The following is a 15,468-nucleotide window of genomic DNA, read 5'->3' on the forward strand; positions in this document are numbered from 1 at the left end:
ACCACGACACTGGGATGTGTAGTTGATTCCCTCCCCTTCACATATCTCGGAGTACCAATAGACGCTAATATTGCCCATAAAAAACATTGGAGGTATGTCATCGAAAAATTCCAATCAAAGCTCTCCACATGGAAAGCCCGTTCCCTATCATTTGGTGGTAGACTTACCTTAGTCAAAGTAGTCATGAGCAGTCTACCCACTTATTATTTCTCCTTGTTCAAGGCCCCGACATGTGTAATCGAGCAACTCGAAAAACTTAGAAGGCGTTCCTATGGGCGGGGGGGGGGGGGGGGGTAGTGATGAAATCAGGAAAGTACACTGGATCGCGTGGGAGAAGGTCCTTGCACCCAAGCAGGAAGGCGGGCTTGGAGTTGGCTCATTATTGGCACAAAATAGAGCTCTTTTAGCTAGATGGTGGTACAGAGAAAGAGTCATTGTGGAAAAATGTAATTTATGACATTCACAATCTATAAAAAAAAACTAGGGATGTTATTGCGAAAAAAATAATTTCGGGTGTCTGGTTAAATATCTCGAAAGCACTCTCAGGGCTGCCTTCTCCCGACCTCAATTCAGATTCTTTATTCCGATTTCATGTTGTTAATGGAGAAGATACTAACTTCTGGAAAGATGTATGGCAATGTAAACTGGAAAACAAGAAGTTGTGTATGATTAGTGATTGATGTTCTAGAAATAGGTTCAATTGGTCATGGAAACAACCGATCACCCATAGCAACCTCGTATAGGAGCTTGGTCAACTGCATGTCCTGATCATGACATTCCACTTCAGTAGCATAGATGACATATATTGGTTCTCAGGTACTCATGATGACATTTACACGGTTGAATCTCTTCGATAGATGATAGATACAAAAAATCACTCTATGTAGTGGACCCTCAATTAAATGGATTCACCTTGTTCCGTTAAAGGTCTCTTGCTTCCTATGGAGGGCCTGGAATAATCGTATTCCAAGTGGCGGAGACTTTAGCTACTCGAGGTGTGCAAATGGACAATAACCTATGTGGTTTATGCTCAATGGAGAATGAAACGTGTGACCATGTCCTCGTTAAATGCCCCATAGCCAGGAGAATCTTTGAAGGAGTTTTCAATTGGTGTCACATCCCTATTCAGGTCTTTAATGGTATGAGAGATGTTATCGACTTTGCAGCCAATTGGGGAAACTGCCCAAGGAAGAAGGTAATTTCCACAGTTGTATGATATTGCACACTATGGAATGTTTGGTTGGCTAGGAACAACAGGGTCTTCTTCAAAGGTATCCCACTATCCCCCTCGTTGATAATAGACAACATCATTTCATTATCCTATCCATGGATCAAACATAAGAGCAAAAAGGCTAATGTTAGATGGTGTGATTGAGTGTGTTCTCCGTAATAGTTTGTATTTTCGTGTTTTCTTCCCCACTCCCTGTTTTGATCATGTTTTATATTTGACTGCCTTACCGCTCTCTAGTTACTTGCTAGTGGCGGTAGTTGGGCATATTAAAATATTTGTCGTTTAAAAAAAACTATTCACATTTAAATCTAAGAAGAGTTAACGGGTTACTTAATTCCATTCTTTTACATATTTTTTTTTATTCTTTCATGATTTTGTTCCATACTCTTATTATTTTACATGGTTTCCTTTATTCTTTATCCTGAGTTATACATAATCAATTACATAAACCCAGGGGCGGATCTTTCATAGGGCTAGGGGGCTGTGCCCCCCCCCCCCCCCCTCTGATTTTTTTGGCATAAATAGTCCCTATTCTTTAACTTTATACATATTTAGCCAAAAAATATAAAATTTTGACTATGCCCCCCCCCCTGTTCACCAATGTTTACACAAATTATATTTTCGGCCCCTCCAAATTAAATATTGAAGCTTCGCCACTACATAAACCCACCAAATTTATATTCCATAGAAACTCTAACAGTCTATATTGAAACTAGTCAGCAATGATTGTGATCTGAAGCTCGAGTGTCGAGATGTAACACATTAGTGTAAGAAGAGCGATAATGCAAACATATTTTATAAACGAGTTATGTGGGGAAAATAAGATTTTGTATGATTTATGTACGAGTCATTTTACATCAACTAGATTATGACACGCGTTAAACGCGGGAAATATAAATTAAATACATATTACATTAATAGGAGATATTGTCTTGGGTGAAATTTTAATAAAAAATGTTAGTTATATTCATTTTTACAGTTTTTGGACCAAACTTATTAAATAAAATTATTTAATATTTATATTAGAACAATTTGTTTTTTTAATACAATAATTTTTAACATGAATGATCCATGTGATCTTTGTTTTATCACGACAAGATGTGACTTCTTGATTAAAACATGTTGCGTAGTAGCTTTATGAATTAACTTTGTTCGATGTACCAACCCCCATGAAGGCTCATATGATTCTTTTCATATTGGCCCTGTAAAATCAAAAACAAAATAAGTTGTTGTCTAAGCAGTTATCGCGGTCGAAATTTCAATAGCGGTCACATGCCGTTATTTGAAATCGCGGTTATCACGGTGGTATAGCGGTGGTATAGCGGTTTTATATTATATATTTATACAAAGTTTATATATATATATATATATATATATATATATATATATATATATATATATATATATTAAAGTATTAATACTATATATAATTCATATTATAAAATTTTATATAAGAACATCACATAAACCATATATATAATATTCTAATATGGTAATATGGAAACTAAAAAGTTTCAAAGTGTCATTGCAACTCAAGTTGTTCGTGGTTTCTAAATATAGAAAGAGACGAGAAAGAGAACTTGTCATTTGTTGTTTTGTAGTTTGTAATTAATTAGATTTATTATTTGGACTTATTAAAACCAAAGTGTAGTGGACAAATTAAAAAATACTGATTTATTATTGAAATAGTACACAATCGGTTTTTTATTTGTAAAAGTAGCCCAATTTGTGTGAAATTGTAAAAGCAGGTGTAGCGTCGCTATAACGCTGATGAGATTCGTGGTAAATAGCGGTCAATCGCGCCGATAATAGCGTCACCGCTATTTGTAAACGCTATTTTAAAATAGCGGTTCAGTATTACCGCAAAACGTTATAGCGTTGCTACAGCACCGCTATAGCGCGCTATTGATAGCATAGGTTGTTATATGTACCAGCAACGTTAACTTTTACAAAGAAATTCGATAAACATTACAGTTAAAGAGCATTGTCATAACTATAAACATGAAATTCAAATATTTTAATTTGGTCAAGATGGCATAAGCAATTTGATCTAAGGATGGAAAATGTATAAGTGAAACACAATCAAAAGTATTTATTTCTTTAGATGATGAAATAAAGTTTCTCTTTTAGACATAGAATTCAATCTTTTATATTGTAAATGTAAACGTCTTAGTTTTCGCCTCTCTTTAGCATCATTGTAATGAGTTTTATTATTTAAATCTATAAAATTATAGAATATCATTAATATCTAAAAATAATAATATTTTAATGGTAAATATTCACTAATAAATTTATGAATAATTTCACAAGGATTTATTAATAATTGTTTCAGAACAGTTACAAAATTAATAAAAGTTTACAATTTCATAAAAAATGATAGTTTTCTAATATTTATATTGAAGTTGTAATGAATAACATTATAACAATGTTGACAAAGTCACATTAAAACGAAATAATAGAGTAAAATATTATTAAATTTCTAAATTCATCTGAGTTTAAACCAAAAAGGCAAATAGATGAATAATTCAACATTTCATAAAACCCAAAATGTATTCAAATGATCAAAATTCTAAGCCAAAAATGAATAGTATGAAACAAAGTCATCAAAAATCAAACCCCAAAACCAAATAGTATGTAAACAAAATATGAGATTAATAATATTCAAATCATTCAACTACTCAAACAAAATCATGAAAATCATATATTATTTTTCTTGCTTTGGAATTAACAGTTTTGACTTGCCTTCTCTAGAAATACGATATGTCATTGATGTTGATGGTCGTTTGTTTGAGGACATTGTTGTCAAATTATCAACATCGTAAACATCTTCCAGAATGCATTTTAATTATTCATGTCCATACACTTTTTTAAAGGATGTCCATTTAGTTAGTGGACTTGTTGCAGTGCATTTATCAAGATTCAAAACGGGTGTGATGTTAACACCAGTAAACGAAACAACATCCTAAATGTGGAAAATAAATTCATATGTCAATCTAGAAGTTAATAATAATTTAAAGTATTTAACATATTAGTTTTAGTTATATTATATTTAAAACCTTCTAATTTAACGTGTCTTGAAATCCGAATTCTGCTAATAAAACGTTAAATAAATCAGATTATGGTGCCTATATTTTTAGTACATAGAAATATGTTAGTTGATCAACCGAAATATTAAAAAAAATGAAATTTAATAAGTGCAGTGTTTATAGCATTCTTCGTAAAAGAATGTTTCATGTTTGATGTTAATTTTTTTTCCAATTCAATAATGATTGTATTATCAACAGTGAAGTTTGAGATTACATAACCATCAACTTTGTTCTTCAAATTATAATGTAAAACTTGAATTTTGAACACCAATTTTTTATCCAAAAGTACATTCAAAGAAGATAGATAAATCTCCATAATACCCTCTTAAAAATTAAAAAAAAGTTATAAAAATCAATAGACAAAAAGTAAAAAATTAGTATTATATAAATGAAGTTAATATCGATAACCTCGTTAAACTTTTGAAGCAACTCTTGTGCGGTTTTTTCTAGAAGTTTCTTTGCATCATGATCAAATATTGTAAGTAACACCACATCGGTAAAGTCTTGTACTCGAGTGATGATTTTGAAACTAAAATCATTAATATAAACAAATTCAGTAAAATAAAATTAGAAAATTTAACTGAAGAGTATAATAATATGTATAAAAAAATTCTTAAAAACCTTAAAACAACATATATGTATTTGTTCATGCAAGTTGAAGTGTAATAATAAAAAACTTATTTATATTGCTTTTGGTCCGGTCCACAAGTTTTGTCATCATGCATTAAAATGACTTTTATGGCTTTCTCTTAACAAACATAGGTCAACACACACACACACACACACACACACATATATATATATATATATATATATATATATATATATATATATATATATGGATATAATTTATTTTTTATAACTAAAAGAATGAAACTAATATGCTTATAGTAGATTAATAATTTTATTAATGACCTCTCAATAGGAATAAAGTAGAAATAAGAGGTAATAAGAATAGAATAAAATACAAGAGATTGGAGAAGAAGAAGGAGAACACGGTAAACAAAGAACTTGGAAAAAAGAATAAAAGAATAAGACCGTTAAAGAAGAAACACTGTAAATCATAGAATTCAATCTAAAATCGTAAGAAGATCAACTTCAATGTAATCGTATATATAGGTTGTTTTCCAATAAGGAAATCATTATCTTCCAAAAAAATGGGATCCTAAGATATCATTTTGGAGAATTTTGGTTATTCATCCGAAAAAAAAATATCATTTTTATTGTGTCAAAGTTTCAAATTAATTGACTTTGTTAATTAATAAGTTTTAAATTCAAAATCATTATCTCAAATTGATTTCTTTTACGTGGGATATACCGAGAGATAAATTATGAATAATATTGACTTTAATTTTGACTATTAAATATTTTACAGATTTAATGGGATTAGATTAGCCTTTATAGGTTAATTACTAAATTATTTATATGCTTATTTAATGGATTTTTTCAAAAAAAAAAAAAAAACTAAAAACTAAACGGGTTTGAATTTTGAAGCCAAAAGCTATAAATAATGGAGTTAAATTAGGAACAATATTAATTAGAGAACCTGATATCTAGTAAATAAATAGAATGATATGTGGTAATTGATAATATAATTCCTGAATTTAAAGATTCTATAATTGAATCTTATTGTGTTTGAATTTTATTTAAAGAAGATGATGTAACCAATTTGATCTAATGGTGGAAAACATAAGATTGAAATTCAATTAAAGGTCTTGATTGCTTCATTGGTAAATTAAGAATTCTCTTTTAATAATTTTTAAAGATAACTGAATTATTTATATGTTTATTTAATGATTTTTTTCAAAAAGAAAAAATAGGTTAGATTTTGAAGCCAAAAGCTATAAATAAGGAAGTTAAATTGGAACAACGTTAATTAGAGAAACTGATATCTAGTATATAAATAAAACGATATGTTGTAATTGATAATATAATTGTTGAATTTAAAGATTCTATAATTATTAAAGATTCTATAATTGAATCTTATTGTGTTTGAATTCTATTTAAAGAAGATGAGGTAAGCAATTTGATCTAATGGCGAAAACGTATGATTGAAATGCAATCAAGGGTCCTGATTGCTTTATTGGTGAATTAAGGGTTCTTTTTTAATAATATTTAGAGATTGATGGATTTTGGTTTAGCATATCGGATGATATGTTTTGGAAATGTGTTCATTAGCCAATAAGTTGATGGTTCAAATCCTCTAAAAAAGATAGATATTCAAAAGTATTATTAGAGAATGTGTAAGTTAGCTTGGTCAAATTTTTTTTGTACTATCACTTATGAGAATTAAAGGACCCAATGTATATATATCATGGTATGTACATAAATACATAAACAAAGAGGGAGAGTGATAAGAAATAAAATAAAGGTTAATTTCTTTTTGTAAATAATAGAAAAGAAAATGACAGTCTTTTTTCCCCCATATTCTAGAGTTGATATGACAACTGGTTTCCTAAAGGTTGGTAACGTTTCTTTCATTTTTCTTCATTTATTAATGATGCTTACAAAACATTTTAGAAAAGAACAAAACATTTTCAAAAATGGAAGAAAAGAAATTAGATAGAAATGGATTGGTAAAAAGTTGAAAGCAGGAAAACAAAACTCCTCTTCCCTTTCTATATCATTGTTCTTTTTGTATTAAATGAATATTACGTAGACATATTTATATCTTACTACATTAAATAATCTTGCATAAAATCCATTAAATAAAAATGAAAGAAATAATAGTTTGGTCGCTATTTTTTTATTTTAATTTTTATTTTATAATATAAGCCTGCTTTCTTTCAATCTAACCCATATTCCGGACATTCGTTGGAAATCATCCAAATTTTCAGCCATTCATTTTTTTTTTGACTCTAAACCGGATGACACGCCCTAAACAGTTTTATGCCCCATTTATTATGCATAAATAGAACGTAACATGACCAACTTGTAATGCATTTTACATGGACTAATACTGAAACAAATGACATCTAAAAAAGAAATATTACATAAAAAAACAGGTGGGCATCACTTATGCAAAAGACATGAATATCTTATTTTCATCATCGAAATTAATCCTAGAAAACTTGTTTGGTTTGACCTTCTCCCATATATGATATAACAAAAGGCAGCCTTAAAACCAACATTTGTTTGGATCTATCCATCAACAGGAATCAATCAGAAGCAAAAAAGAAGAAAAAAAACCCTGTTTATTAACGATAAAAAGCTAAAGTTATTCTTTTACCCTAACCTGGGACCAAAGAATAATAATGGTAAAGAATGGCAGCTTTTGTAATGGCATTAGTAATAACATGAAACATGAAAAAACACATACATATAGTTTGCCTCCTGAAAAAGCACCTTTCTTTTTCTAGGTTTAACTTTTACTTGGTGTATGGTTTTGCAAGTCCAGATAAAACATGTCACAGGGCCCATTAATTGGCCTCATTCAATGATTCAATCAACATGGGATTCTATTGGGTAATTCAGGGTGGGGCTATTGTTTCCATCCAAAATAATGATTACGATCAATATGTAAAATGAACCCATATCCTTTATTTTGGTGCGAATATAACAAGATAAGAAGAAGATTTAACAATTACATGTCGTACCCCAATCAACTATGTTATTTATCTGATTTGATTGTGAAAATATTTTTTTTCTCAATAGGTCAGTAAACTTATAACTTACATGTCTATTAAGTCATTTTCGTTAGTTTTTAACAGATCTTCCGTTAACCGGTTATTATAATTTACAAGAATGGTCCATATGGTTTCAACTTCGTTGTGGTTGGTCCTTTACCAGCATCGTTCATTACCTGCACCACCATCGTTCACTTCCGGCACCCACCATCGTTCACTTCCGGCAACCCCCAGGATTTTAGATTTAGAGTTTAGTTTACTGGTCGATTTTAAGTAAAAATATAATAGATTTGGTAGAAACTCCAACCACTTAAATCCTTTAAATCGACCAAAAATATACTAGATCACTAAAAGGGTTATCGTAGAAATTTGCAAACTGCATTTAATATTATTTGGTGAAATAGCTGCATTAAGAATGATCGGTTTTTAATATGGGACTCTCGTCGCAAATAAAAATGTATATATTGGTAGTTAGTGAACTGCATTTAGTGTTACATAGTGTAATAATTTCATTCGGATAATCCAATTTAAATAAACATGTCATGTATATACTTTGTGAAGGTAAGGATTATTGATGCATTCTCTGTAAGAAAAAATTAACTCACAAATATCTTATTGGTAATTAATTTCTTATTTAGCAAATAGACATTGTTAACTTTCATTCAATGTTGATTCTAAACGTATATTTTTTTTAGTAAATTACACGAATGGTCCTTGTGGAATGGGGTAATTTTCACGCTTGGTACATAATTTTTTTCTTAACTCGGAAACTAGGAAGGTCCCTAAAATGTAATTTGTTGTGCTTTTGGTCCCTGTCAGACCTAAAAAGTCTATTTTGCCCTTGATGATATATTTTTATTTTGTTAATATTTTTTTATTACTTCAACTATTAGTAAATAAAATAAATTATTAATAATTGTTTTTAATGGACCCATCCCAACTTATTCTTCGTCCCTTCATAATGGAGGAGGGCTATCTAGTTTCCCGACACCAGTGGTCGCCATCTCCGGCCACATATCCGATACCAAAGAAATCACCATAAAGTCAACACAAACTACCTAATTTTCAACCATAAATATGAAATACATCTAAAATCAAAGCAACAACTCAAATCCAAAACAAAAATCCAATCTACAACCCAAGAAAAACTCACAAATACAATCCAAATGAAACCCATAAATTGAGTTTTTTCCATCTAAACCCATAAATGAAAATGGAAATTGAAATCAAAAGCATACTATGACCACAAAAATTGAAATGTTTTAAATTTAACCGATGATGAATCCTAGAAATCGACCCTGGTCTCGAAAACAACGATCGATGTTTGTGAAGATGAAGAACATCGATTATAGGGGTACACTCTAGTACTTGAAATTCGAGTTTGCAAGTTGAATCACCAACCTGATGAAAAAATGAATCACAAATCATAAACCAAATGCTTCATATTCTAATATACCCAAATCACCAAGAGAGTAAGGAGACATATCTTTAATCCTGTGATTTTAGGGCTCCGTCTTTAGTTTCATTCGATCATAATACACATCAAGAATAGTAAGGAAATAAATGGAAAGGAAACAAATGGATCGGTTCATGGGGCAGCATCTGCAGTAATTATGGAACCCTAAACCACCAACGTTTTTCCAGAGGTCGACGGTGGTCCAAGAAATATTGGAAGGTCACTAACACATCCTCTGATGTAGGGATTGAGCAGTGGTGTGGAGCCCTAAGCTCCGATATCACCCCTTCTTCTCGATCAAGGGTGACAAAGGTGATGGTGTCGATGCTGGAGAGGCTGTTAGGCTTTCCGACGAGAGAAATTGATGTCCGACGTGAAATGGTAAGGAAGTGGTTGAGAGCTTTCCGGAAAAAGTAAAGAAGAGGGGGGGGGGGGTTCCAACGATGGTAGGGGTGGGGATGAGGGAAGAAGGAGTATGTAGTGGTGGTAGCCAATTGTTTTTGGAAGAAATTATCCGATGGTGATGATTAAGGACGATGGGTGGGAAGGGTCAAGGTAAAGGGTGAGATCTGATTGTTTTTAATAATATTTTTCAATAACAAATAAGAAATAAATAATTAAATAATTAAAAAAGAAATAAAAAGGGCAAAATAGTCTTTTTAGGTCTGGCAGGGACCAAATGCGGAAAAAAATTACATTTTAGGGACCATCCGAGTTAAAAAACAGAATTAACGACCAAGCATGCAGATTACCCCAAACCACAAGGACCATTCACATAATTTTAAATACACTCTTTAAAATTGAAACTTGTTGAAATTATTTTTTTATAAAAAATAAAATCGATTGAGATTTTTTTGGTTAGTGATCGTATGTTAGAATAATATTTAACGGAGTTGCCCGAAGTGAAGGGTGGTGGTTGTCGGAATTGAACGTTGGTGATGTCGGTGGTGAACTATGCTAGTGTGGTACTAGCCACGAAAGAAATTGAAATCATAGAGATCATTCGTGTAATTTATAATAACCAGTTAACGGATGATATGTTAAAAACTAACGAAAGTGACTTAATACATATGTAAGTTGTAAGTTTAATGACATATTACGCAAAAAAATATTTTAATGACCAAATCAGATAACTAACAATAGTTGATTGGACTATAATGACATTTACCCTCATAATATATATCAATTGGATGGTAGATATTCATGACTTCCTTTGAACGAGGATGGTTAAAGTCATTTTGATTTTCACATTTATTTAAATGTATATTTTATCAATACTGGGATAAAAAGGAAATTTATTTTTAACTCATTCGTTTTCCAAGTTTTTTTTGAGAGAGAAAAAGCTTAAAGAATTGAAATCACACGAAATGTTAAACTACAAAATGGTAGAGGACGATCGAAATTGAAAAGAGCTTTTACACTATTGTGAAATAAATGGCCCTGACGATTCATCATATGTTACTATGTATAATCAGTGTACTAGACGGTTACAAAATAAAACAACATTCAAAACTTTAAAAAGTATAATATTAATCATCTATTTGTAAATAGTTATTTTAAAAGATAGTTAGATGTTTTGTCCAATAACTATATAATATTATATAATAGTTTGAAGATCTGAATAATGTTCCATTTGTCTAGATTAATGATAAAATGATCATGTTGTATAATGAAATATAATGTTTAAAAAAAATAGAAAACATTGATAAATTTGTCTAGATTAATGATAATTTTTTTTTATTTAAAATTAGAAAATAAAATAACATAAAAAACATACATGAACACAAAATGATAAGTAACTTGCTCTAAAATAATAGACAACTAGTGAAGGAACCCGCGTTGCGGGATTAGAACTTATTATTTGTAGATGACAAACATGGCAATAGGTTGTAACTCTGTTTTGGACGAGACACACAAGCCGTTTATAGCAAACTGGAAAGATATACTTGAATGAAATTGGTCTAGAGTAAAAGTGGAGCGGAATCTTAAGAACCACCGTGCTTTGTTGAGGCTATATAGCAGCCACCGCCAAAAAAAAAAAAACAATCAAATACAATATAAGTTTTGATAAATCATTAATTTAATGGAATAAACTCATAACCCAACATTTCCATTAATTAATTGCAGCATCTCTTTTGGTTTTTTGTCATCGACAGGTTTTTTCTTCAAGGTTTTTTCTCCGGTGGCTTTTCATTGGGCTTCTTATCACCACCACCTCCGCCGTCCTTTTTGGGCTGAGGAGAGAGGATCTTCACCTTTCTTGGTGTTGTACTCTACTCGTTCCTTGATGCATTACCCAGCAACTTCCTGGAAAGATGAAGGAAATGCTTCTCAACGTTGTAATTAATCTTGGCTGAGATTTCATAATATTGCAAGTTCTTCTTTCTATGAAAACTAAGTTGTTTTGCTTTCACTTGACGATTCTTCACATCAACTTTGTCTCCACATACCACAATTGGGATGTTCGCACAAACACTATAAAAATCCATATAAAAATACATCAAGAAACAATAAAGATTCATGATAAAAAAATATCACAAAACTAACTGGCAAAGATCATGATACCATGTGGGAACATTCTTGTAAGTCAACCTTGCAGTTACATCAAACATGATGATGCCATATTGACCATGAATGTTGAACATCATTCAAATAGGTCAGTAAATATGCTTATTGTCATTGTTAATAAAGGGCATTTTAGACATTTGATATAAATAAACAATGGCAGATTAGATACTTACTAATAACCATCATGAAGACCACCAAATATCTCCTGTCCGGCTGTGTCCCTTCAGTAAAATTGAATCTTTCCACAGTTAGTGAAGAAATCCAGAGGGTGAACTTCAACACCAATGGTCTCTATATGAACGAAAAAAGAAATTTATTAATTATAAGAGTCGAAATGAAAGACTTTGGTAGATAGGAGAATGCAGTTTTATAATTACTTAGGTTTATATTTCTTCTCAAAATCTCCAGTTAACTGTTTTTTCACGCAGGTGGTTTTTCCTACACAATTCAAACAATGACTATTTAGGGTCATGGAAACAGAAAAAAGCATCTACTGCTATAGAGAGAGTACTCTTTGTGACCTAGATGTCAGTTTGATAGAGATTTAAATTCATTTCTAACTTGGAATTGTATGTAAACACAATGCGTATCAACTCTTTATGGAAAATTAACCATCAGTCGAAAATAAAACTTGGAAAACAATGTGCGAGGTGATAAAGACCTAGAAAATGTCCTAGAAGTAACATAATACATGCAACAACTGTTAAAACTGTTCCTTCCTCAAATATAATGCGGTTTAAGTTTCTTTTTTGCAAGAACATTGGTTTATTTCATTATTTGTATAGCAAATGCAAATACATTCTAACACACAAGATTAGTGGCTTATTTTATTTTTTCAAGCACAGTGGTTTTTTTCATTATTTCTAAGGTTCAAACGTTTTATTTATTAAGAACCACTACAGGGGTATTTATGTCCTAAATGTATCTTTCACATATAAGCTGTATAAACAGTAACCCTAACCCCAAAAAGTCGGGTAATCGATGGGTTGCTAATTCGGTTGCTAATTCGGCAACGCCTACAACACAAAACCCATAAAATTAAACGTTTCCAATCAACCAATACAAATTCGTAGTTTTTTCATCCAGAGATCAGTAGACCAAATACAATTTACAAACACACATACACATTGTAGAGTAGAAGGAGAATTGAAAAAAAATATATTTCAATAGGAAAAGAAATTAATATTCAGTAATAGTTACTTGAACCAAGGCAAGTGCATTACAAACTCTTGTAGCTTCCGCCATACCAAGCTTAAGAGGCGACACCAACTTGTATACCCACAAAAGTTCCTGAAAATGGGAAAGAATTATAGAGAGCCTTCTCTTGTCCAATTCTATTAAGTAATGTTTATTAATGTTGTATAGCTTTAAATTAATGTCAAATTGATTTGTATGATCGATACACATTGTTTTATGAGGTTAAGCATACCTCAAACAATGAAAAGATTGCGTCTCTTGAATTCCAAAGTAGCAACCCCACCTCATGACCTCCTTTTCCCTATATTAAGAAGGATACTAAGTGAACATAACAACTATGGAGTTAACTGTATGGAGCTTGAATTAAAAAAACTTTGGACTGCCTTTATCGTCACACCCATGTAAACTGGATACTAAAACCCTAATCGTTTATACAAGCAATGCATTATGCCCAAAAAAGAAAATAATTTCAACCAAACCAATGTTGAAGTGGAAAATCGTGCATAGATGATAGATCAGCTTCCGAAGACTGTCTAGTTTGCACTAACTCTTACTCATACCAAAATTCAACATCTAATTAAACCATAATTCTAGATGATAGTTATCAGATTAACTGCAGGAACCTCAAAATCGACAGACATCAGCCTTCCTTTTCTCGAAGCACCCCCTTAAATGAAACCACACCCCTAATTCTTTATGAAGTCGCTACATTCTACTAAAATGACCAACAAATTCAATCATCGTCTCGACAGATATAGATACGCGATTGAAAGAGATAAAAAAAATATCGGTCTTATCTTCTACTAATTAAGCAAAACGTATTGCCTACTTTGGTTAGAGGTTCGGCTGCCATTGAAGTGGAATGTATGATCAGCATCTCTTCCTCCGGCGAAAGTTCTCTTGAACTACCGCCCGTGGCTGAAACGTCCATCATACCTTCTCTCTTTAGCAATTTCTCACTCCATAAAATAAGAAGGGGGGTTTTCAAGGGTTTTGAAGTCGAAGGAGACTGTGTTTCTTGCTTAGAAAGAAGACATCGATAAAAGAAGAGAATAATAGAAAATCCAAAACTAACCTTGCCACCCATTTATACTGATCATATCTCCGGACAGATTGGCGTCAAAAGGAGGAGGCCTAGTCGACATAAGGATAGGACGACGACCTCCAATCCAAGTTGGAAGCTTCATCGGTTTACAAACAGAGGAGGTTGAAGATTGTGCAGAAGCAGCGGAGTGAATCGGTGGAGAAGATCGACTGCAGTCATGTTTGTATACGCGTATATGGTGGTGGTGAGCAGCGGCATATAAGGCGGTGGTGGTGGAAGCGTTTTGGGTCTCAACTGTGAAGAACAAAACCGGTGATATTAGTCTACTAATCTGGGAGAGAGACGGTGATGGGTAAGAAAGGTCATATTTTTATCAGAAGTCAACGGCGATGGCTACACGCGGATGGGGGGGGGGGGGGGGAGAAGCATCTGAATCGATTGTAATGGAGCCGTCGATCAATATTCCCATTAATGCATCTGAATCGATTGTAATGGAGGTGTGATACGTCACGCGGTGGTGGGTGGTGATACATATGAGAGAAGATGAAGAGTAAATGTGAAATATAGGAAGGTGAAAGTTGAGACATTTGAGGCGGTGGATGGTTACGTGTAGAGACTAAACTGATCAACGTGGAGTGGTAAAGAAGAAGGACTAGTGTACACTTTGAACAGTAAGGTTGACTGCCAAAAGAAAAAGAAAAAAACAAAAAAGAAAATTTAAAAGTGCTCCAATAGGAAACAAATCCTGTTCATCGTGTCTTTCTAAATTAGTATATATATAAATAATAAAAACTAAGAAATAAAAAACTAAATATATTTAAATTGTAAACTGACATTTTAATCAAAGATCCAACTATCAACCATAAAATTTAAATAGACTAATGACATTCAATTGCTTTTTGGATTTTTATTTATTATTTTTAGTTCGACGTTAACCGCTTAAGTCAAATTAAATGTCATCAATAATATAATATTTAGTCTGAGGGAAAATGACTTATTAAGATAATTAACTTTTCGGTATGTTCATATCCGGATAACTATCTTTTTTTTGTACACATCTAGGTAACAAACTTGTTGGAATTGTTCACATATAACAATTATGATCTGCTATAGCATGTTAAATCCTAGATATGAACGTTTTCAATGTATAAAAAAAATAGTTATCCAAATATGAACAAAACGAAAAGTAAAAATAAATTACACAATTGGTCCTTATGGTTTGCTAGAATTTGTGTTTTTGGTCCCTAACTTATTTTTTA

At 31.7% G+C, this 15,468-nt stretch overlaps 1 protein-coding gene across 8 annotated transcripts; it reads right to left on the reverse strand.

Moving 5' to 3' along the window:
• Positions 1 to 11,224: 11,224 nt before the first annotated feature.
• LOC111910159 (uncharacterized) lies at positions 11,225 to 14,966 on the reverse strand. 8 transcript variants are annotated; one of them, XR_008231161.1, is made up of 6 exons: positions 14,240 to 14,966; positions 13,397 to 13,465; positions 13,191 to 13,257; positions 12,345 to 12,405; positions 11,965 to 12,258; positions 11,225 to 11,874 (listed from the first exon to the last, which is right to left on the reverse strand). XR_008231161.1 is itself a non-coding variant. In XM_042900147.2 (6 exons), exons 1-6 carry the CDS (start codon positions 14,349 to 14,351, stop codon positions 11,825 to 11,827), a joined length of 528 nt encoding a protein of 175 aa, XP_042756081.1. In that variant the 5' UTR covers positions 14,352 to 14,966; the 3' UTR covers positions 11,225 to 11,824. The 8 variants fall into 8 exon arrangements, 4 of the variants coding, with proteins under 4 accessions (XP_042756081.1, XP_052625700.1, XP_023761704.1 ...); XR_008231162.1 differs by having other exon boundaries at positions 12,141 to 12,258; positions 13,168 to 13,257; XR_008231160.1 differs by having other exon boundaries at positions 13,168 to 13,257.
• Positions 14,967 to 15,468: the final 502 nt, after the last annotated feature.

The sequence above is a fragment of the Lactuca sativa genome, chromosome 1, assembly GCF_002870075.4.
Source record: "Lactuca sativa cultivar Salinas chromosome 1, Lsat_Salinas_v11, whole genome shotgun sequence".
NCBI classification, from domain to species: Eukaryota; Viridiplantae; Streptophyta; class Magnoliopsida; order Asterales; family Asteraceae; genus Lactuca; species Lactuca sativa.

Coding starts and splice junctions, on each gene's coding strand:
- LOC111910159 (XM_042900146.2), bottom strand. CDS start 14,251: ATGGGTGGCAAGGTTAGTTTTGGATTTTCTATTATTCTCTTCTTTTAT. Junction 13,258..13,396: donor CAATCTTTTCATTGTTTGAG/GTATGCTTAACC, acceptor TCCCATTTTCAG/GAACTTTTGTGGGTATACAA. Junction 12,259..13,167: donor ATGCACTTGCCTTGGTTCAA/GTAACTATTACT, acceptor TCGTTCATATAG/AGACCATTGGTGTTGAAGTT.